Source organism: Chelmon rostratus, chromosome 17 (assembly GCF_017976325.1).
Source record: "Chelmon rostratus isolate fCheRos1 chromosome 17, fCheRos1.pri, whole genome shotgun sequence".
NCBI classification, from domain to species: domain Eukaryota; kingdom Metazoa; phylum Chordata; class Actinopteri; order Chaetodontiformes; family Chaetodontidae; genus Chelmon; species Chelmon rostratus.
In genome coordinates, this window is record NC_055674.1 from 15978589 (window position 1) to 16003317 (window position 24729).

General features: G+C 43.8%; 1 protein-coding gene across 2 annotated transcripts in view; it reads left to right on the forward strand.

Annotated features, from left to right (window-relative positions):
• Positions 1 to 24729, forward strand: part of prkcbb (protein kinase C, beta b) — a 94925-nt gene that overhangs the window by 29164 nt on the left and 41032 nt on the right. For both annotated transcript variants that reach the window (XM_041956152.1, XM_041956151.1), the window contains exons 4-8: positions 11336 to 11447; positions 11720 to 11848; positions 20315 to 20471; positions 21055 to 21189; positions 23723 to 23819. In XM_041956152.1, coding sequence (XP_041812086.1) covers positions 11336 to 11447; positions 11720 to 11848; positions 20315 to 20471; positions 21055 to 21189; positions 23723 to 23819 — 630 coding nt within the window. The remainder of the gene's footprint in view (positions 1 to 11335; positions 11448 to 11719; positions 11849 to 20314; positions 20472 to 21054; positions 21190 to 23722; positions 23820 to 24729) is intronic.

Here is a 24729-nt window from a genome sequence, read left to right on the forward strand (position 1 = left end):
GCTGCCTCCATCGTCGTCTCTCGTCCCGTTTAGGTTTGATAGACCCAACGCTGCGGAAGTTAAATATAGAGATTCAACAGCCAAAGCTGATATTGGCATGATGAGATGTCAGATGTTAGACCCCTTCAGCTGTGAGAGAGATGAACAGTATGCGGAATAGGGAACAGAAGGAGGTTTCAGAAGTCTTTTGCACTTTGATCATGATTTTCATGAGTTTCTTTAACAAAGCGTCACATGTTTCTGTCAAATTAAATTGAATAGATTGCCATTGTGTAATTAATGTAAACAAGTGAGACTGTGGCTGAAATAAGAGATATTTATTCCTTGGTGAAAGGTTTTCTCTTGCTTTACTAAGGAGACAGCAGAGTGTCTGTTGGTACCCAGGTGAGAATCGCCTGTTTACAGGTTGTGTAGTTCAAAGAGCGACAGCCCACAGAGGGAGGAGGCCGTGGTGGATGAATGGGTCAAACACAGCACACCCAGGAGACTTAGATTATTTTCAGCGTTCAGTAGCAGTTTGGTTGGTTGAGGTGCTAATAGCATTGTTGGCTCCTGACACCTTGCTGCTATTAGCATCTGCCTTTGTTTTATTATAGCAATGAATCACAGTGGATGTCATGAGCATATTTTGAAGTTGTATAGTGTTATCATAGTGTTACTTTACACAAATTACACCTTTTTAACGTCACACAGCAACAAAAAAGAAGACCCACAAAGTCAAAGATGCAAACAAATTATGTTAAAGCAGCTGTAATCAATATTTAAAATTTTTTAACTTCCCCCTCGTCAGGCTCGTTTCCAGCAGCAGGCCGCTAAAAATCTCTAATGAACTCAGTGTGCTCCATCTGCCCAGAAACAGACAGCAGAGGGACACAGTCAGCGACTAGCTGCTGAACGTCAGGGAGCATGTAGCAGCTAAAGAGCCAGATCCTCCCCTCAGTTGGTGGAGACCAAAAACAGAGCTAAGAAGAGTGAACATCGGACTCACGTTCATCAGGTCACAAAAAAGACGACTGCAAATGAACGATAATTACGTGCCCTCATGCCATTAATGCTCTCTGAACATTGTCTTCACCTCGCATCTGCAGCAACAGGAAGTGCCTTTAAGTGGTGCTCTTCTCGTAATCTCATCCACTCTGTGGAGGAGCTGAGGAGTGGTGTCGCTTCTCTGATTTATGTTATTAAAGTATAAACCTGTTGTCTAATCTGTCCTGTCAAGCGGACAAAATGAGTCGCCCTCTCCTCTGCTAAGAGCGCTCTCAGGACGCCAGCATCATCCTCTCAAAAACCCCTTTAAGTTCCTCAGCCGTGTCCTCGCCTCCCTCTGGAGTGCCCTTTCAGGCTGACAACACACTTAGCGAGCCGCCTCCAGAGGAAAGGCCGGTGTTGGCTGCTTGGCTTCCTGCGGTGTGTTCTGTATAACTGATATAACTGTATAAGTCTCCACAGGCGTCCCTCTCAAACTTATCAGATGTCTTTCTAACAACCACCTCGCTTCTTTTTTCATCCTTGTGTCCAAAAAGTTGAACAAACAGAGCCGTTAACGTTAATTCCGACGAAGTGACTGCTCTTTGGCAGCTGTTTCACACCGACTGGCTCATCCGCAGCTTCGTGGCGAGTAACATCTAATCACATTCATGTAGGTGTGCAGCGCAGCCATTACAACCTGACACTTCTCACCATTACGCTGCTGATACGCTCGCCGCTCTCTGTTCCCTTCAACCTCCCCCGTATATAATACTTTCCTCATCTGTAGATGGTATTGATTGCTTTAGACGTGGCGTTCATGTGCGCGGTTATTACAGTTCTTTACCCTCCATGCTGAGTTCACTGGCTGCGTTGTGTTCGCTGCCTCGTCACACGTACGCTTTTCAAAATTAAAACAGTCAGAATAGTGATGTTCTAAGCTTTTTACATGTTTACGCATTATAGTACAGTTACTCTTCTACTTTCATTGAACAGCAGATGCATCAGAATGTGCTACGAGAGGTCACAATCCAACCCTCCCACGACACAAACCCCACCGCTAACCTTTAACGTTTAACTGATTTAGGAATCCTGCTTTGGCGATGGCGGGTCATGCTTCTCCATAGAAAGATCAGACTTTCAGATGCAGGTTGCCCACCAGTAATAGCTTTTTCAGGCTTCTGATTAGGCTTCAGGGTTAGGCTGACCTGTTGGTTTGGCGTGTTCTTATCAGCACTTTAATTGCGTGTTTTGCGTTTTCATATGCTTGTGTGGACAGATTTTTTTTTTTTTTTGAGAATGAAGGAGGAAAAACTTTGCACATCACGTCGCTTCTTTGTGCATCACTGCCACAAGCTGTCGGTTCAGCGGACTAACATGAAACCAGCAGCAAAATGGGAATTACGCTGCACTCGTTTCTGCAGCAGAGGCTAGCATGACCCATATGGTCACAGTGTGAAACACGGCAGGATGAAAGACACCTGAATTTTCTTTTAAATCATTCTTTTACCTCCTTTAAAACATCTTTTACTTGACTTCTTGAACCAGACAACCTGTTTCTTCTTCAGTAACTTCAAATCTCCATATATCTCCCTCGATTTCCGCTGACTTCCCCCCTCCTCTTCTTCTACTATGTTTCTATATCTGGCATGCATTTAACCCTCCTCTCCCTGAACATTTCTCCCACTGTCTCTCTCTCCACCATCCCTCCCACTTTATCTAACTCCATTCTGTACATCCTCTATTTAAATGCCACTCCACCCAGGGGGCCCCTGCTCTTAATTACGGGGCCTCGCCACCCCCACCATGTCGTTTCCTTAATGAGTTCATGGTCTTACGACCTGGGTTCCTGCACAGTGGGAGCGTAGCGTATCTCTGCTCCAAACTAGCTGCACGTTTAAATATAGGAGACAGGAAGACAGGTAGCCCGCTCAGAGATCACGGGAGGAGGTGGAGGAAGAGGAGGAGGCGCTCAGCCTTTTAACACCAGGGTTTTCCACTTGTCATGTAATTCCCTGAATGTTTTGTAACATGTCCAGGACAGAAAAAAAGAGGGATTTGGTCAAATGGGTGGAGAAGTCGCATACATTTGCCTCATTGCAAATAATATGACTCAATCATGGATCATTATGGAACATTACGGGTGAAGATTGTCTAATAACGGCGTCTGATTCGCGCTGCTTGACACAATGTTTTCACCCACGCACACCTGCACAGAAATGGCTTTATGAACTTGAAACACTGAGAACATTTTCAGCCGTTCCATTTCAGTCATTTTCAGCTCCATCATGCAACATTATTAGGCGTCCTCTGCAGTTTTTATCTGTCACATACTTAATTACAACAATGGATGGGTAGGCCGAGTCATACTGTTTAAGATTCAGCTTTGATATGCTGCCAGAGGAAAATAAAGCTGTGTTTTTCTCCCCCTCTGCTGCGCTTTTTCTCCAGATTATGGAAATCTTCCTCGGCTTCCGTTTTTCAGTGTTTCTAAGAGGAGACGACCGTGAATATTCAAATGATGACGGGGGCAGATTCTTGGTTTGTAGAACATTTTCAGCGCGCTGAAGCGCCACCATTTAATGTCCAAATACAGGAGTAGCGCTCCGCTCGTATAATAGCCAAATATTTACAAACTCAAAAGATTCTTGGAGGCAGTAGTGTCAGCGTAGAGCTGAAATGATCAACAAAAATACATTTAATTGATTGGGAAAAAAAAGTTGGCAATATATTTGATCTTTTTGAGGCAAAAATGCCAGAAATTCTCTAGTTTCAGCTTCTCAAATATGAGACTTTGTACTTTTATTCATCTTATATATATTTATATTATAGTGGACTGGAAATGTCTGGGTTTTAGAGTATTTTTCTGACAAATCAAGGGGTAATTGTTATTATTTTCTCACTTTTTAGAGACCAAATAATGGATTAATGGACAGAATAATTGGCAGATTAGTAAGAGTTAAACTAATGTTGCAGGCCTTTATCAGTGCTATTACAGGATTTATCTACATCAGAGTGAAATGACTCCTCAGGCTTCGACCAACCCTGAGCATTTCCCTGAGTCCTTGAAGATGGTGATGTTGAGGGACCTCTTTGTGGGTCACATCCATGAAGGAACAGCAAAGCTGGAGACGCTTTTAAAGGGCACCAGATACAGTAGAGGGGCTGCAGGGGAAGACACAAGGAAGATTTTTCTGCGTAATCAGTAACGCTGTCTGACTGGCTGCCGCAATCAGCCCACCACTCCCATTTTCCCTCGTGCCAGTCCCTCTCTCCGTCTCTCTGACAGCTATGTATGTTTAAAAGAAGAAGTCAATTATAGATCTGGGTTAATAGAATGGGTTCCCTGTGGGAGAGGTCGAGGGATGAGATCCTCTAATGAAACCTACATTTCATGCCCACAACCCGCTAATGGTATAGAACCCAGTGTGTGTGTGTGCGTGTGTGTGTGTGTGTGTGTATGAGATGCTAAGATATACACACAAGGATCTCACTGATCCAAACCAGCTGAACAAGTAAAGACAGAAGAAGGCAGACAGTCAGCTCAGGCCTGTGATGGAGGATATATTTATTTCTCACTTGTCATGGGATTTCAGTGTGTCATGGAATTTTGAAATAATTTTTCCAGACAGAAATGTCAAGTCAAGCCAAGTCACTTTTATTTACGTTGTCCAAAATCACAAATTAACTTCAAGGGGCTTCGGTGTACAAGCTGCACAGCGTAGGAGCCCCTCCATCCTTAGACCCCAGATTCAGAGGAGGAAGCTCCCCAAGAAAAACGTTTATGAGGAAAAACTAAAGCCGCCTCAGGAAGAGCAACAGAGGATGAATCCCTCTACAGATGGGACAGAAATACAGAACAATGGGTGTTGCTTGTGCAGAATAGATGGATTACAAATAAATATAAAGACTGTTGATGCAGGAGGACGTCAAGCAGCACACACACCCTCACAGAAAACATTTTGCATATTCTCATACACATTTCCGCACACTCACACTCAACACCGAATGACGAAGCATACGGAGACGTAGCGCATGAGCACAAAACACGTTCTCGCTGACTTCCATTGCGTTGAATCAGGATGGTAACGATCCACTGTAACTGCCCGCTGTGAAGTGTTCACCTGCCTGTTGACTCTTATTTTGCGCCGGATTTCACGCGTTCTTCCTTTTTGAAAAACACTCTGAATGCGATTTCATTTCAGAGCTGATCTCAGTCTGCTTTTCATGCCAGGATGTGACAGCCCAGGTCCTTCTCGCACACGTCAATGAGTGTTTTCGATTTTCTTACCCGTGTTTTGGATCACAGCTGGGAGTGTCTGTGCCGCTCATTGAGACGTTTTATTCCACTTCCTGTTATTTCTAAGAAAGCGGGAGAGCATTTAGCATCTTTTTAAATCAAAGTGTGTGTGTGTGCGTTTTTATCTTTATCAAATTGCAGAGCAGAACATTGGTGTTAAAATGGCACAGGTCAACACTGATTGGTATTTCCTCACTTTAAGTTTAGGAAATCTTTCTCTAAAAGTCTTTTACTCCGGAGTAAATGCATTAAAAGTCTTGTTTGTTGGCTTGGACTGCAGCCGCACCTCAACTCCCAGGATTCTTCCATCCATGAAGGTATATTAATGTCTAAAAACGTATTTTTAGACACTCTTTGACACAGCTACAGTGAGGAAACATGTGCGTCCTTGTGTGCCGAAACTGAGAATGTAATTTCTCATAGAGCAGAATTACGTGCAAAACGTGAACATTTGAATACGGTGATATATTCAACAGTATGTGCGGCCAGATGGTTAAAAACCACACTGACACCACGAGGCAACCTTTGCGGGAGGAGGAGGGCTGACAAAGTGACGGAGAGATTGCGATTAGCATACGGAGGGAAGGAAAGGAGGAGAGGAGCTACGTGGAGGGTGTGAAGATGAAAGCACCACCCTCGGCCCTCTCCTCACCGCCTCACTCGCTCTGTTGTTATCACTCATTCATTCTTCCCTGCTCTCGTGGTGCCGCTACTCCTCTTTTTTTCAAGAATCATTGCATGTCTTCACAAATCGACAGGAAATTTCTCACACGGAAACATTTAAACATTCCCAGAGGACGACTGAGAAGCCCGAGGGGGGGATAAACAGTGGCAGTGGATTTGTTTATTGATCAGGACAGCAGCCTCTGCCATATTACATTTGACTTTGTTCTTTTTCATAGCGTGTGTGCAGTCTGTTAATGAATCCGAGTGGGATGAAAGACTGAAATGTAATTAGTATTTTGGTATCCACACTCGTTAAGGTAATGAATGTGATTTATAACAAAGCAACACTTTGATTAACTTGTGCAATACGAGGCTACAGTACTTTCATGTTTCTGTATCCATTACTCAGGCTGCTGAAGTGCCTTTAGCAGCTGAAGCATGCATCACTCAACAACACTCAAGTCATTAGTTTCAAAGGGTTAAGTAATCAGTTATTGATTAATCTGTTGATTAGTTTTGTTTTTAATTATTTTCGATCAATTGATTAATTATTTGGCCTATGTGAAATGTCAGAAAACAGTGAAAAGAGGCTGTGACCATGTCCCAAAGTGGCAGATGACGTCTTTTTACGCACATGAGTAAGTGAACAAAACAGCAAATCGTCACAAGTGAGGAGTTAACATAGTTGTTGATTATTTTTCTGGGGATCAACTGAACATTTCATGTGTGTGTTTTTCAGCTCTAAAGTCAGTTAAAGAGGCTATAGCAACCAGAATCATGGTTTAAGCATTTACAGCGATGTTTAATCCTGATAATTGCAGGAAAGTGTTTGATATCAGACACGCACAGAGCAACTGTGCTCATAGTTTATGCCTCTGTTCAGGTTAACTTGCTTTTTTCCATCACGTATATTATAAGGAAAAAATAGCTACAAACATTTTTCTGCTAGAGATCAAAAGTTGAGTCAGAGGAGAAATTTGCCTGTATTCAAACTTGTGCTGTATAGATGCTTTGTTTATCTTCTTAATGGTGCATTCAGATGGAATGACCTGCCTGCACCACTCCAGAGCTGCATATTTAGCTTTTTACTAATTTTGAAAAAAAGAAGTGCAAAGATTGAGCACGACATGAAGGCGCTATAAAATGAGATATGATAAATATAATGAAAGAAAGAAATATCTTAACAATGAAGTGAAAAAGAAACATCTAATAGCAGCCCATCATGTGACCAGTTTTGATATTAGGTTGTTTCTTTAACCAAATTCAGAAAACAACTCACAAATAGCATGTGGTTATTTGAGACAGCGCTTACATGATAAGATTACTCTGTACGGTAGAACACTGGTTCCCAACATGGGGGTCGTGACCCCCACGAGGGGCCACCAAAACTTTGCAGAGGTGTCTGTGAAGATTCAAAGTCATCCAGGTCTTGGTTGTCCAAGGAGGGTTGAATCAAGGGCAGCTGGGCTTAAAAACATTTTGCCTTCTTCAGTTCAGACTGGCTGGTGGAGCCTCAGGTGTGTAGCCTCTGTGGGGTCGTTATCAAGGACATTGATGCAGTAGGTTTCAGCATTTCATTCATTTCTGTGAAGAACACTAAACACCAAGTTTAGATTATCATTTAAGAAAACGTCTTCAAGGCTAACCAGCCTCGTCCTGCATTAGAGAAGCACCCAGCTAAAACAACCACACCGCTAATAGAACAATGGCCAAGCGTCATGGAGAAGAAAACACTGAATTTGTCATAAAATGCTCTTTAAGTATGTATAATAATTGAAAATTTAAACAGAAAATTGTAGAAAAAGTTCTCTAATGCAGTATTCACAGGAAATAATCTGCTCAAAATTCATCCAAATCGGCCGTTTTACCAAAACTTTCTGCAGTTCTTGCGTTCAAGGTTTGGTATAAGTTTAGCGTTCATCAGTTGTTCTGTACTGTTATTGTTATGCATTGAATATAATTTGAAATATCCATCAAAGACGCCACTCAGTGAGGGGTCATCAGTTGTCTCAGTAGCAGAAAAGGAGTCCCTCAAGGAAAAAAGCTGGGAAACTGCAGCAGTTGATGGTCGCCACTCTGGAAACGGCAGGAAGTCAGCAAGCGCCAACTCATGAGGAGTGAGTGGACGGAAGACAAAATCAATAAGGGAAAAAACGTCAAAACAATGACTGCGAGCCAGGCCTCTGTGTTGTCTGCTGTCAAGCTGCCTGTCACACACCACCATGAATGACATGACAGGGCGTGCGTCTGCCTTTGCGTGTTGGCGAGAATGATGCACGGCGGCGCGTTGAACTAAAACAAAAGAAAAGCAGAGAGCGGGCGAAAGCACAATGACAAAAAACACAGTCAAAACAGCGTGTGCGTTCCCACTGACTAACGGGTAGTCACTGCTCTGGCATCGTGTGCTGATGTTACGAGCGGGCTTTCCGTCGAGACACCCAGCGACACAACATATGCCACGCAATACGCTCATTCGTCCGGGAGCACGCGTCCACGCCATCTGCTTTAAAAGCGGCGGGGTCTCAGCGAGGAAAATCAAGCGAGACGAGGCCGAAACTGTTGAAAAAGTTGGCACCGTGCAGGTAAGAAAAAGAAAATGTCAAGTGTGCACGAACAGTAGTGTGAAGTGATAATTACAAAGACTGCTTTGTAAGCACATGCAGTCTATTTGTGTTCCACCTTTCAGATATCACATCACGGGGCTTTTAGTTAAAAAGAAAGCCGCAGTTGCAGAGTTTAAAGTTGTGCTGCTCTGCTGCTTAATCATAGTGGATTTGAGTCACGTTGGCCTCGTCTGCATCTTATTGATGACGCCGTGTGAAAGAACAGATTCATGTTTAATACTTTGGCTTCGAAGCTGTTTTTTTTTTAGGTTTTTCTGCCTTCATGTGTCTAACGTCGTGCTAGCATCATGGTCCACCGCTCCGATCCAGACTCAAGAACTATGAGATCCCCTTGAAATCCTGCACAGACGTTCATGATCCCCAGAGAGTGAATCCTGCTGACTTTGGTGATCCACTAACGTTCCCTCTACCACCGCCAAGAGGTGGACATTCCTAATTAGCTGAGTGTCTCATCAACTATGGGATCAGTTGCTATAACACTTTGCACATAACACCATGCAGACATTGTTCTTATCAGGATGAATTGTACATTTTCAATTCTTTCGCCATCATCAGATTACAGCTCTAATTTGTCCAGTACTTTGGTTTGTGTCCAAATTCCTGCAACAGTGATGACATTCCCATCAGCCTCCGCACTGCCAAAAACCATCAAAACGAAACAGTCGGAGAAGAAAAACTCGTGTCCGCACTCAGGCCAGAACACATCAGCACCATGTGCCCACTCCTTAACACCGGCCTGAGTCGAGGTTTGTCAATTTGTAACACTTGTACAGTAAAACTGAGCAACAGATGCACCGATGCGACACGATTTTTCGTCTCAATTGACTGATCAGCCGTCGACAAAAAATCACATGTTTGGGTTTCTAAAGAGGAGGATGTCTTTTCGTCCCCGCTCGCTATCCTCTGTCCTCAGTTTCCCCTGCTTTCCTGATGAATCCCTGATTTAAGGTGGATCTATTTAATCATTGCTGCTTGCAGAGAAGCTGGCAGCCTGTCTCTTCAGCCCTCATGTCTCCCCCTGCCTGCTGCTGCTCATCACTGGAGCTTCAGCGGCACAACGTTGCCTTGTTTTTCAGAGGAACAAAAACAAGCAGGAGGTGGTCTCGTCCTTGAGAAAGACGAGAGCCGGCCGAGAAGCAAACACACACACACACACACACTTCTGAAGACACCTTGGGGAAGCTGGGTATAATTCAGGCAGTGGCAGCCTAAATTAAACCTTATTTTCCAGGACAGGTGTGGAGGAGAGGAAGAAATCAATCAGCTCCTGTTTCTGGCTCATGAGGTGAAAAGACATGAACACGCACAAAAGCGTCTCCCCACGCCACACGCTTGTGTTTGCTGACTGATATGGTTTACAGCAAAAAAATGTTTTGGCAGTATCTGACGAATCTGATGCTATCAAAGCATCTTAGCCGTGCGGAGCTCGTATCAAATACTGTATCTCCATGTTCGGTAGCTTCCATGGATCCCCTTGGCAGAAATATTTAAACTCCCACAGCGAAGCATCCCCGCTTCACCGCACAGCCTGGATCCCGCTCAAGCGGTGGACTGGATGTTCTCACCGTCCGTGGGTTCATGAAGCTGCGTTTGTGCGCGTGAATAATCGGCCGTCGAGAGTTAATGTGTGTGTGCGCGTTGCGTCAGCCGCTGAAAGCACAGCGCTCAGGTGCAGGTGTGTGAGTCCCCAGAGCCGTGGCTGCAGGTGTCACTCACACACACGCACATGCACGCACACACACACACTCACGCCAACTCACATTAGACAGAAATAGCCTGTGTCTCTGCCCTAGTTATACCTTCATTATGAATGCTTATAAAAGAGGAACTGGTACCTGAGCTTCCTTTTCATGATCAAAAACAATGAAAATACTGATTTTTTTTTATTTTGTTTTAGTTTGTCTCTCCAATTTTTTAAGCTGGACCTTGAAGTTAAAACTCAAGTCCACATAATGTAAATCATTGAATTTCAGGGTGAAGACTTGGGTTAATTTTAGAATAAGGTTAGGTTTAGATTTAGGTTTGGTTTAGGTAGAGTTAGGCAAGTAGTGGTTATGGTTAATGTTAGGCTAAGTCTCCAGGAAATGTGTGTCTGTCTGATGTCCCCAGAAATGATGGAAATACAACGATTGTGTGTGTGTGTGTGTGTGTGTGTGTGTGTGTGTGTGGTAGGTAGATTGATGTGACCTCTTGTCTACCTCCTGTGTCTCTGCTCATATTCAAATTCAGTGGGGCTTTAACAAACTTCATGGAAGGTTGACTCCATACAGAGTTCTCATTTTGCTCTTGCAAACACACACACACACACACACACACACACACACACACACACCTGTAGCTGCCTTTGTAGTCCTTCTAAACTAACGTGAACAAAGAAATTCTGATGAAACCTATCTTGATCCGTTTGCAGCGCACATGTCCATGTAAATAAATGCTGCATTGCCTGCAAACAGAATGTGCACAGAAGTGGAAGGTGGAGAGTAAAAGACTGAAATATGGAGTTATGTGGTGTTATGAGGTAAGAAAAGATGAGTGTGAATAAATATAGTAATATTTACTGTATGTTTGGGTGACATTCGTTCATTATTTTGATTCATCGATAGGCTGATGAGCACATGGCAAACACACAGCAAGTCCACCTTTATTTGAGTTCTGCACGATATCTACAGCACTCAAGCGAATGCTTTTCACCTTTCAGTCTAATGCTTCATGGAGAACAAGACAGGAAATGGGACTGAAGGCTAATGCGAATGATTAATTCTTCCTTCTTTCCTCTTAGGACCCGAGGGCAAAGCACAAGTTTAAGATCCACACCTACTCCAGCCCGACCTTCTGCGACCACTGTGGCTCTCTGCTCTACGGCCTCATACACCAGGGCATGAGATGCGACCGTACGTACTCAGGCCTAACTCTGGATGGATCATGTTGCCGTTACACACACTCACTGTATCAGTGATGGTCTCGTGTACAAAAAAATACATCTGACAGAACAGTATTGATACTTATCCTGATATCAGTTGCAGCACATTAATACATACAGTTAATTAGGTTACAGCTTCTGTCAATACAAGTCAATGTAAGTGTGATGTTGTGCACCGTAAATACTCTACACTCATAAACAACAATACAAATCCATCTGTGTGTGCGTGTGTGTGTCTGCCAGACTGTATGATGAACATCCATAAGCGCTGCGTGGCCAATGTGCCGAGCCTGTGCGGGACAGACCACACCGAGAGGAGAGGTCGCCTCCAGATCACCGCCGAGGTCAAGACTAATGTGCTCACCGTTACCAGTAAGTCAAGTATATCCCAGAAACACACACACACACACGCTCCTACAGTCAGCAGCTATGAAGGCGTTTGACCAGCCTGAGTTCAGGAATACCAGTCATCTGTCTCCCTCTGCTGGTGGTGAGATCAGACTCTCAAAGCATTTGTTTATTCTGTCTGTTACCAGCAGTGAAGAAGAATTTCTGCTTGATAACCGTTTGTCTGCATCAACAACACCAGAATATCGTATCGATGCGTGCAATTTGTGTGACTGGAGTGTTCGTGAAAATCATTTAGCGTTCTGGATTAATGACTGCAAGGACAATGACTGCATGTGTGAGTGACAATACAAAAGATAAGTGTACTACCGGCCTTCCATGTCTATTATTTTGAATTTTGTCCTCCATCTGTCCGTAAAAATGAAAGAAATGTGAAGTGTGACATGTATTTTCTTGTAAATGAGATTATTTCCACGGCTTCTCCAGACTGGCAGAGGTGTTACTTCACTATGTGTCCGACCAGCAAGAGACAAAACAGGCGTCGGATCTATTTACACGGCGCGTCACACGCGCTCACCCGCTGAAGCGTTTGCAGTTTGCTGTCGGGGTGATGACTGAGAAGAGGCATCACTGAGCAAGACAAACAGCCGTTAGTCTCATTGTCACTAACACGTCAGTTAGGTATGAGCGGCCTTCACGTACAGGACTACCAGCGGGCAGGTTTCATGAGGAAGGTCGCATCTTCTTTCATGTGGATAAAAAACAAAGCGTTCACTCACTCAGGCAGATATCTTCCTCACATGGAGATTAATTTTGCTGAACAAGTAAATAATAAGTTTGGTACTCGGTTGCCATCGTGTTGCTAAGCGAAGCAAGATCAAGATATTCTTGCACTGATTGATATCTTCAACTTTAGCTTCACTGCCTCTGAGGGAAAGTTTGTCTAGCAGCCAGATAGAACAGAGAACTGGTTTCAGATTCGACCATCGCATCGTTGAAAGATTTGGTGGCGGTTGACGTTTGAGGCCGGATGTTCCACATTTCCCAGAATGCCTTTCCACGACCCCACAGGGCAGGACTTGTTGACTCGTTGCTCTCGGCTAAAGGCGGTGGGCCTCTGTGGGGTGTAGATTAAAAGCATAAGTGATTTTGATGATGCAGTCGGGGTTGCGGGGTGAGCGTTTTTGCTGTTGGACTCCTGCATGGTGCTCTGGTGTGATGAGGATATTGTGGGTGTACACACATATCCTGTTTCTCCTGTGATTTCTTCCTCTGCGGTGGTTGAATTTAATGTTTCCTGTGGTTCCAGGACAGAGAAGTATGTCATCAAACGACAGACTTACCTGCACTGTGTTCTGAGTGCTGGTGTCGGACTCTTTCGTTGCACCTTCAGCCTCCAGGTGCTCCTTGGATTGAATGTTGCCGCTGTGTGAATATGAAGCAGCGTGTTGCTGAGAAAGCGCTCTGTCAGCTAAGCTTCACTAGAACAGCTAAATATTAATCATCAGTATACTCATATGTTCACAGCGTTCTCCACAACTGCTGTTAGAACGATTGCGACCTCTTTCATTCTTACACTCTCTGGTAACCTGTTTGTGGTCTTAACTTTGGGGTTTTCAGACCATCACGTTTAGGTTGAATAACAAACCACACTGAGGCACTGAGCCGTTCCTTCTGCCTCATCATATTGCAGATTCATTAGCATGTTTTCTACCAGTAGCATAAATCTATACTGACTTAATTTCTTGCCTGAACAGGTCCCATGAGATAGAGGGAAAAAAATGAAACATGATGAACAGTTTACTTGCAGTGTCTGATTTTACCTGCAGGTGGCAGCAGAGGCTGCAGTTGATGTTGTGCATGTCAGCTCCAGTCCAACAAGCTCCAACACCACTTTCTTGTTATAGAATAAACTTTTGGCTGAAATTAGACTTTAATCACATCGTTTTGAATAAAACCAATTAGTGCTTTGGTGCTAAATGAGTTGAATTCACATAAATACCTCGGCTGCAGTAGACCCACACCAGCTAACAAAAACTTCAAAAGCACATTGAATGTGCATACATAATTAATCTCATTCCTCAAGTCTGACTACATTTTAGTATAAATGGATGGGTTGTCCGGTTGCAGCCTACATAAATCTGCTCCAACTCCAGCTGTGCCACAATTCATTACCAGCTGGATAATAAATGTTGACCCAGGTGATGGATGGATGAATAACCTCAATAAATCGTAAGCTCCACAAACTTGTAGGGCGAGTTTCCATCAGCACACATACAGCTACATTTAGTTGATTTCTTTTTACCCGTGCTGCCTAAGGGTTGACAAGCAATTGCGAACTAAATGTAAGCTTGACTTTGATCTTGGATCTGATTCCCCTGGAATTGCACAGCATATATAATCAATATGGAGGATCTGTTCATCAGTAAAGTCTCAAATTAATACTACCAAAAGAACTTTTTGAATATCCTGACAGACACGCATTGCATGTGCCAATTTCTGCACCTAAAAGTGTTTTCCCTTCATGCTCTTCGGCTGGGTTTACTCCTCTCCTTCCTCCTCGCTCTCCTCCTCTCCCTCCCTGGTTCCCACGCTCGTAGACTGATCATTAGCTGGGATTTACTGTGGGAAATGATAAGCGAGCAGACTTATCACACAGAGACTGCTACGACAGCAATAAAGGCTAAACCTCACAAGTGCTGCATAATAGAACAGAATCAAATAAAATAGAGCCGAATGGTAGAAACTGTCAAGGAAAATTGCCAGTTAATGTTCTTATTTTATGTAGTTTCGTCTGGTGGAAAGCAGCTAAGCGCATTTACTCAAGTACTCTACCAATGTATAAATCTGAGGTACCTTTACTCGGGTATTCCCATTTTCTGCTGCTTTATACTTTGTGCCGCACTACATGTTAAAGGCAAATATTGTACTTTTTACCGCACTGAAGTTACTAGTTACTTTACGGATGTAGATAAATATAAATCAACATATAAAATTATAATTTCTTATTATAAATATTATAATTCCAATTAAAATTAGCTCACCTTCACCACTATCAACATAAAAGTGATGGACACATTAATGCATCTATATTTGTAATCGAGTAATATGATATATACTGTCTTATTCTGAAACTGTTCATTCTGCATCATGAGTACTTTCACTTTGGTACTATACTTTGATGCTGATTTTGTACTTGTACAAGTACTTTGTACTGCAGGATTTTCGATTTTACCAGAGTGTTTCTACACTTAAGTATTGTTAGTTTACTTAAGATAAGCATTAAGATCTGAATGCTTTCTCCACCACTGAGTTTGGTCGTAACTGTCACTTAGTCTCAAAATGCACTGACGTTATTGTCCAGCCAGTATTTTCAACACTCATATTTGTTCTGCACAAAATACATTGATGTTGTGTTACAATCCTGTTTTCTGCACAGGCAATATGAGGCAGTGAGAGATGTAGTGCTCATTTTGGTCTGTAGGGGTCAGTGTGGAGCCACCAGCAGCTTGCTCCTTCATTGCAGTGAGGTGGGGGGGGAAAAAAAGCACCACCACAGAGAATGAACCACTTGGAATTATTCTACAGCTTAACGCAGCATTAGCTGGTGGAAATGGCTGCTACTGGGAGAAATGCATCTGTGCTGTGGACCAGCTGTGGATTCAATCAAAGCAATTGACCTGGGTGTAAAGTGACACTTTATTGATCACCTTTAAGTCACCCCCCTCCCCCTTCGCTGGGAGATCAGAGCTCAGGGTCAGCGGCACAGCAGTGCCCATGGAGATGGGGGATCAGCATCTTGCGCTAGGACGCCCCAGCATCCAAAATGCAGCGGGATGTGGGACTGTGGCCTTGAAGGGTGTCCCCTTCCTTTGGTGCTACACATGCTCCCTAATGGCTGGAGAATATTCTAAAAAACTATCTTCTAAATGGCAGGGTGAGGAGAGAGATGCGATAATTGTTTGAATTTGTTTTACACTTCTCCTGGCAGCATTCTTTGGTGGTTCGGTCAGTTGCTCATATGAAAAGTGACAGAAATAGTTGTGTGAGCTTGAATCCCTGCTTTTGTTCTCACCTCCACACAGCCGGCTGGTGCTGTGAGAAGTCGTGTGATTGTCGGACTTTTCCTTCTGGGAAGAAGAGGAAGTTATAGGATGCAGCGCCCCCAAAGTCCAAAGTGGAGAAGCTGTGGGGAGAGAGGGATCAGATGCTGTTCGAGTTTACAACATATCAATCTTCCAAAAGAGCTTTGAGAACATAAGAAACAGCATTTATTTTCTGGATGGCCCCACTGGGGATTTGAGCACTTCTCTTTGAACACTCACCATTTTATTCAAATCGAATGTCAGTCTCAGATAACTAGACAAATCCGTAATGTTTCATCTGGCCTTCTGTTGCTATAACTTCTGGGTAAACACAGGAAGCAGCAGATGACACGTCAGAGAGCGAGGAAGGAAGTCAGCCAGTGTGACTAAACGTGACGCGAACAAAACTTTAAAACATTTCCTCGTACGTGAGCGTCACTTCAGATGGCAGTGGGGGCTGTTTAGCAAAAAGACAACAACTCCCATGATCCCATCCTGCTTCACGACAAGTAATTGGTCCTGACAGGTGTTTTGATTTTTTTTTTTAAATGTGGGTGAATAAGAATGAAAACTGGCTACGGCTCACGCTGTAGAAATGAACCACAGGCAGCACCTTTACTGTCGTAGTGCCTTCATTATGTTATTTTGTGAACTGAATGCAGTCTTGAGGTGTGATCCAGTGCCTAAAGTCACAGCCCCGATGGGCTAAATTAACCTCTGGTGTTAGCAACAGTTGACAACACACGTAGTTATACTGTAGTCACTAACATGAAGTCGACATCTGTCTATTTAGGCTCGTTCAGCTCATTTTTGGTCGTTTCCTAGAGTCGGTACACATGTGGATCTCACACGAGGAGAGGCCGATTTTTGGTGGCACATCTTGTTCTCAGCCGCACAGACGAGCCGCATTGAACATACACAGTAGGTGTGCTGTCAATACTGTTCCACCGTCCCCGAGATGAAATCATCTGGAAAACATTTCGCAGCACATATTCACATATTCAGGCGAGTGCACAAGTCCTACGAAGAGTCTGATGAGGCTGTTTCACATGGGAAAAGGTGCGCTGCCAACACCCACGCTGCTGTGCACATGCAGTATTCTGCTGCTACTGCACTCTTATCTCCACTCGGCCTCCCTGCAGACTCAAATACACACGTCATCTCTGTCTCTCTCTCTCTCACACACACACACACACACACACACACACACACTTCTACACACAGACCCATCTATGCTCTTTGCAATTAGCGCCGACTGTATGCAAGTGAATTTCACACATGCATACAGAGTTGCGTGCACGTTGCACACCTGTGCATGCACAAGCAGGTCCATCTCTCACTCACACACACACACACACACACACACACACTCCTCTATTTACTGTCCTGTGAGACTATTTGGCATGCTACCGTCTTTATAGCTCCCCTCAACCAGCGTTTGATGGTCACTTTAACAGGCATCATCTAATATTTATTGACCTGCTCCGCTGAGGGTTTAATGCTGGCCGCTGGGTCTGTGCTGTGGTTAACCTCTCGCAGCTTAGCGTAGCATAGCGCTTTAACAGCATGAAAACCTCATTTCTCTGACTCCTCAAGGTTTTCTCTCGCTGCGAGCTCGCTTGGAAGCTCTCCTCTCAGTCATGGTTTGAAAGGATGCCGCGTGCGCCCCGCAGCTCTGAGAGCCTCTGCATCTCGGCTGTTAATTGCAGAGAGCATTTTGACTTTTATTGTAAAAGGGTGCTTCAGTTCGAGGAGCAGGTATCTGACCCATGTTCCAGCATCATGCGAGGCGGAAAAGTCTCACCTTCAGGTGAACTCAGGCGCATTTGCGGTGGCAGTACAAGGAAGACCTGCTTCAGCATCATGTCACACTGTGACATGTGTGATTTTCCATCATTTTGCTGAACTCATCATATCATCTCCTCCCTTCTCCTCTATTTCAAGCAGCCCCTCTGTCATCTGTGAAAGGAAGTCGCCTTGCTGTCTAATACTCAGATCAAACTGAAGACACACAAAATATTTCAGTGCAGTTAAAAGCAGCATAATTTGTCATCACCCACCATAATCACCTTTATTTTGCTCGCCCACCCCACAGTGTGTCTGTGTTGTGTTAATGATGGAGGTGGAGATCTGAGCTGAAATGACCTCAAATTTTAAAATTAAGTTTAATTTCATCAGAACTCAACCTGAAATGGACCAAAGTGGGGTTAGTTTAAATAGAGACAGGTGTAGGGTTATAGTATCAGTGCTGATCCAGAGTCTGCTCCGGTTATTAGACATATTCAGATTATGGGATCACCCAGTCAGACTGGTTACACTGGAACACTGTAGACACAGTCCAGCTCAGGTCCAGGATCATGTCTCAGTGAGGACCTCTCAATACATGTGGTATGGCCCTGATTCCAAAGAAGACGGGACGCTGTGTGAAACATAAATACAAACAGAATGCAAACATTTGTACACAAATTGTGTTTACCGACAAAGTCCATGTAGTAACATCCTTTATCCAATCATGTGTTCACAAAGTGTTGAACCTCGCTCCATCCTCGCTTGTGAACCACTGAGCCTTTCCAGGATGCTCCTTTCATAACCAATCATGATACTATCACCTGTTACCAATCAACCTGTTTACCTGTGGAATGATCCAAACAGGTGTTTTTGGAGAGTTCCACATCTTTCTCAGTCTTTTGTTGCTCCTGTCCCGACTAGTTTCAAACATGTTGCTGCATCAGATTCAGAATAAGCAGATATTTACAAAAAGCAATGAAGCTGATGAGGTCAAACATTAAATATATTGTCTTTGTGCTGTTTTCAATTAAATGTCATGAAGAATTAGCAGGTTATTATTATTTTCTTTTATTTCTGTTTTACACAGCGTCCCGACTTTTATGGAATTGAGGTTATATTTCAGATGGTCCAATGAGTGACGAACATGTCAGTCCATGTGGCTTCATGGTTCGGTTTGTTTGTAACAAAGTATTGTTATTAACTCTAAACCAGCTAAACCAAACGGAGGGAAAATAAACCACAAGTGTGACCACATTCTGTGTGTTACTGACCCAGTAAACCGAGATATCAAGAGACGTGTTTTTAGGGTTCTGCATTTGTGGATGGATCTTTGTGCAGTGGGTAGGGTCAGATCAGATTTTAAGTGTTCTTAAAAGGTAATAAATAAGTAATGTCACCTCTCTGGCAGGGAGAAGCCTGAGCTGGTGTGTGAAGCTTGAGAGGCACTGTGAGCAGCACTGGCTCATGACTCAAACTCCTGCTCAGGAGCCCTTTCGCTTTAGCATTCGATGCACTAAACTGGGAAACTGAAATGTTTTACAATCTATTGTTACATGATGAGACTGTCTGCCCCAACGCAGAAACACTGAACGTCCCACCTCTGTCAGAGTTTCCTCCACAACTCTACAAGTCATTTTCCATGGACTATTGAGCTACATCAGCAGTTCTTTCTGGTGTGTGTGTGTGCATGTGTGTTTGTATAGGGGGAGGGAAAGGTTCTCATGTGTGTTTACGTGTGTTCTTGGGTGCTTCCCCAGCAAGCTGCCTGAGACGCGGCAGTACCAGTCCTGCGTCTGGTAATTGGATGTGACCTCACAACTTGACCAGCAGCAATAATTGCGAACACACACACACACACACAAACTCACACAGTCGCAGGGGATTTTACGCCACTGGAATACAATTACAGCCCAATAACAGACGGCCACAAAAGAAGGATTAGTGTTGGAAATGGCAACCTTCAGCTGTCTACATGGTCATTACAGACTGATCTGGCAACCTCAAGGCTTTAACCCCCAGTACAACTCTAGGGGTTCTGTTGCATGTGTATGAATGTGTGTGTGTGTGTGTTTTCTGTTGCCTCAACTTAACCTCACCTAATTGAATTTGTTGGTGTCCGGGGAGAGTTTCGTTGTTAAGTAGATTACTGACAGGAAGTTCTCTCCAAATTCAGGTCACACACATACACACAAATAATTTAGCTTTACCATATAGGTCCAGGCTCTGAATCACAATTGAAGATGCTCGTTTAAAGTCACATAATGCTCCAGGTCATGTGGACAGGTGCATTGAGGGTGTATTTGAGCTCACCTGCTGGTCCAGTACAGTGGAATATAAATATAAGCATGTGTTGATTAATCGTTAATTCATTTCATCATATAGCTTTTATTTGTATATTTTTATATGCAATACAGCCATGATCTGTTGGTATAAGTCATGTTTTGGTTCCCTAAAAAAAAAAAAAAAAAAAAAAAAAAAACTCAGTTTGGCTCATAGAAAATCAGATTTCCCACAAAATGTCTTTGTTCCTGATGCTTACCAGAAATCACATTTTCAAATCAAAGATTTTTTTCTTCATCCCAATCCCCTTCCTCCCCCTCTTTCTGTCCCTCCCCAGTCAAAGAGGGCAGGAATCTGGTTCCCATGGACCCCAACGGTCTGTCAGACCCCTATGTGAAGCTTAAACTGATCCCAGACCCCCGCAGCGAGAGTAAACAGAAGACCAAGACCATCAAGTGCTGCCTCAACCCCACCTGGAATGAGACCTTTAAATTGTAAGGCTTTATTACACCACGTTTGGTGATTTCTTATTGCCTTTATCTTTCTCTCTGTCTCCTCCCTCTTCTCTCTTCTCCCTCGTGAAGTCTTTTTCCCGTCTGATCTCCGTTCCTTCATCTATCTCTCTCTCTGTTTTAAGAGCACCATGTTATGGGCGACATGTGTAACCGCTGGCGCTCACATAAAAACATCTGGCTCCCTCTGTTCATAATATCTTGCTTTTGGGGTCGTTTCCTGCGGCCACATGCTTAATAAGCTGCATCACAGTTTGCACGGAAGAAGACTGAGATTTGCATTTTCAGTCATCTGAGTGCAGATGTTCAGTTTGAAAGGTTTTTTTTGCACCCATCCAACAAATTAATGGAGGATATTTAAGAAACTGCTTCAAACATGTAACACACAGGCTAAATTAGAGACTTATGGACAGCTGCTATTATGTTTTGTGTGTTTCAACAGTTTGCCAGAGGAAGTAGGCCACAAACTGTTATGTTGTGTTGTGTCACGTGGCGTTAAAAACAATGCCTACAGGTGCCTCTCCCAGCCATCATCCAACTGTTGATGTCCTCGTTTCTCCCGCAGCCACCTGAAGGAGTACGATAAGGACCGCCGTCTGTCGGTGGAGGTGTGGGACTGGGACCTGACCAGCCGCAACGACTTCATGGGATCGCTGTCCTTCGGCATCTCGGAGCTCCAGAAACAAGGAGTGGACGGATGGTGAGATGAAAGGGGGTGTGGGTGGATGAATGGAGGGAGCGGGGTGGAGAGACACGAGGCAGAGAAGCAGCACAGGTCGAGGAGGAGGGGGAGTGAAGGTGACCTTGTTCATTACTGCACTGTTTGGAGAAATACTTCAGTTGGAGCTCCTCTTTTTATTCCGGCGATACTCCGAGCCAAAGCATCTCCACCCTGTCTCTTTATCTCCTCTTCTTTATCTCCCCACCTCCCTCTCTCTAGTTCAGCCTCTACACTCCTCTCTTTTTTTGCTGACGCTGCTCTGTCAGGCCTTTTAATGAGATGCCAGCGTTTGAGGTGGAATGGTGGAGGTGCGAGAGAGATGCCATTAAAAAGCTGATATTCAGAGCAGAGAGGAGCAGTGTAAGTGTGTGCTCCAAAGCCTCACACCTGGAGGAGGCACACAGTGAGAGCGGTAACAGCAGAACAGCTGAGGTTTAAAGCTGAAAATCTGTGTGTTTGAAATTATATTCAAAAGACTTCAAATAATCTTACTTTGCTGATGTGTGTAAGTGGCTGTCTGTCCTAACAGTAATGTCCTTACTGTTGTCCCACTTTAGTCCTGTTCATTTATATAATCTCTGTCTAATCTGTCAGTTTCATATGATGTGAATTGTTATCAGATGAGGTGAGGTGGCACAAACTGAGGAGCTCCATCACTATCCAAACACAGTATCAGTGCTCTGCACCATTTGTGGGTCATTCATTTTAACAGCCAGCAGCAGATCACCACCTGTATAAAAGAAGAGCTGCAACCTGTTTGCAGAGTTTGATCGCCTTTCATTATTTTAGATCAGGCATCTCAAACCGGTTCCATAAAGGGCCGCGTGGCTGCAGGTTTTCATTCCAACCCAGGAGGAGCACATCAGGCCAACCAATCAACATCAAGGGATCACTTAGTTAACAGCTGAAGACTGAGATCAGCTGATTAATTGATTCCAGCCAGGTGTGTTCCTCCTTGGTTGGAATGAAAACTTGCAGCCACGCGGCCCTTTATGGAACCGGTTTGAGATGCCTGTTTTAGATGCTTCAACTGTGCAGTCAGCAGAGGATCACATGGCTGCTTTCTGCTCTTGGCAGCATGTTTGAGCGGCTGTGCTCATATTTGCTGCTCTGTACATTCTGGACCAAAAAAGTTGGGACTCTGCGTAAAACATGAATAAAACAGAATGTGATCATTTGCTAATCCTTCTTGACATATAACCAATTGAAAACAGTACAAAGACGATATATTTAATGTTTCACTGATTTTTGTAAACATCTGCTTATTCTGAATCTGATGCAGCGACATGTTTCAAACAAGTTGGGACAGGAGCAACTAAAGACTGAGAAAGTTGTGGAACGCTCCAAAAACACCTGTTTGGATCATTCCACAGGTAAACAGGTTGATTGCTAACAGGTGATAGTATCATGACTGGGTATGAAAGGAGCATCCTGGAAAGGCTCAGTGGTTCACAAGCGAGGATGGAGCGAGGTTCACCACTTTGTGAACACATGATTGTATAAAGGATGTTACTACATTTTTGTAAAACCATTGTTGGTAAAGACGGGCTTATAGATGATGAACACCTTTTGATACCTTTGGCATCTGACACACTGTTCAGGGCACACCTGACTGTGAAGGGGTTCAAAAATGTTGCAAAAAGCCACAGAGCATATGCCAGTTTTATTGTCTAACAACTCTCCACCATTGCTATAAACTATATTTAATAATGAATAATAATAATGCAACAAATAACATACAGACTAAGTGAAACATATCAAGTAAAAAGTTAATGAAACACATCACCCTTGGGCCAGTTACTGGATTCATGCTTCCAAATTTCAAAGGCCCAAACTGCTGGTTTATGCTTCTCCACATTAGTTAGAGTCTGTGCTGTGCATCTGGTAACTTTCACGTTGTTAAACTCCATCTCCGGCTGGCAAACTGTCAACAGCAGCCGCATAAAGCTATTTCAAAGTATTTCTGTTTGTTGACGCCGCTGCCCACATCCAGCGATGACTATTAAGCAGCACCAAACAAGTCAATAAACTAAAAAGAATAAAACAGCAGGTCGCCAATAAAAATGGTCACAACCAACAGCAGCCACATTTTGTGAGAAGATGAAATGTGAGCGAAAAGGGAAAACAGGGTCGGCTGCTTAAAAGCAGAAAGTTTCAATCCATGTCACCAAAGCATAGACACCCATCACAATGTAATTTACTATGAATATGATGGAGATGCTGGAGGTATGAGGTCGTGGCATTCGTTGTAATGAGGCCAATATGAGAAATTATATTGCATTGATTTTGTTAAACGATTAGCGTCTCCACTGTGTTTTCGGCCCTTCTCTGTCAGGCTTTTCTGGACCGCCATGAAGGAGAGTGAATTACGAAATAATCGGCCGATTATTCTTTAGGACTTTAAATTGCCGCGCAAACTGTTAGCAGCTTCAGCTAATGGCAGCGGTTAAACGCTTAAATTGCATGAAGTAATTGGGAATTGAGTTGACTGGAAATATTCTTTCCTCCGCAGGTTTAAGCTGCTCTCCCAGGAAGAAGGCGAGTACTTCAACGTGCCCGTTGCTCCGGAGGGCGAGGAGGGCAACGAGGAGCTACGGCAGAAGTTCGAGGTGTGCATTTGTAGCTTTCGGGCTATTTGCGTTTCCACGTGGGAGCCTTTGCAAACGTGTGTGTTTGCAATGTGTCAGTATGGTATGCTCGTGAGTGTGTGTGTGTGTGCGCACTGTGCATCTGTGTGTGTCTGAGTGAGAGCCTCTCTGGGAGAGCTGTTAGCAGTTGGCAGGCACACTTATAGTACCATCCGGTCTGGCACACTGCAGGTCCAGACGTGTGTGTGTGTTTGTGTGTGTGTGTGTGTGTGTGAGTGTGTGGCTGACCAGTAGGCCCACTCATTAACACATTTGGCAGTGGAGAGGATAACCCTGCTCTGTGCCATTCCTCTTTTTTCTCCTCTTTTCCGCTTCTCCTTCTGTCTTGCTGACATAAAGACACAGAGCATCATTCTGAAACGCACTGATCACGGAGTTAAGTGGAACTGGTCCTCCTGTTTTTTCACCCGTCCCCGCTGCAGCCCCAGTTGCAGTCAAAGGGTTGCCAGCAGACGGTTAGTTTAGCTTAGCACAAAGACTGGAAACAGAGGAGAACAGCTAGCCTGGCTCTGTCCACAGGTAACAAAAATCCACCTGTCAGCACCTCTAAAGCTCATTAGTTAACATGTTACATCTCGTTTGTTTAATCTTTGCACAACACATTGTAGTTGTACGGGACGTACAAGTGGGCTGATCGTGTCAGTTTCAAAATGTCAAATATTCAACATATTTTCAGGTCTATTTTAAGCAGCGTGGTCAAAATCAAAACCTAATGTTCAAGGTTCAAGGAGTCTTTATTGTCCCTGTGGGGCAAATTGCTCTACAGCCAGCAGTAACAAAAACAGTCACAATCACAGAACAACAACATATTGCACAGAGGAAATAATAAATGGAACAGCAGCTTAATCAATCACTTATTCAGAAGACCCAT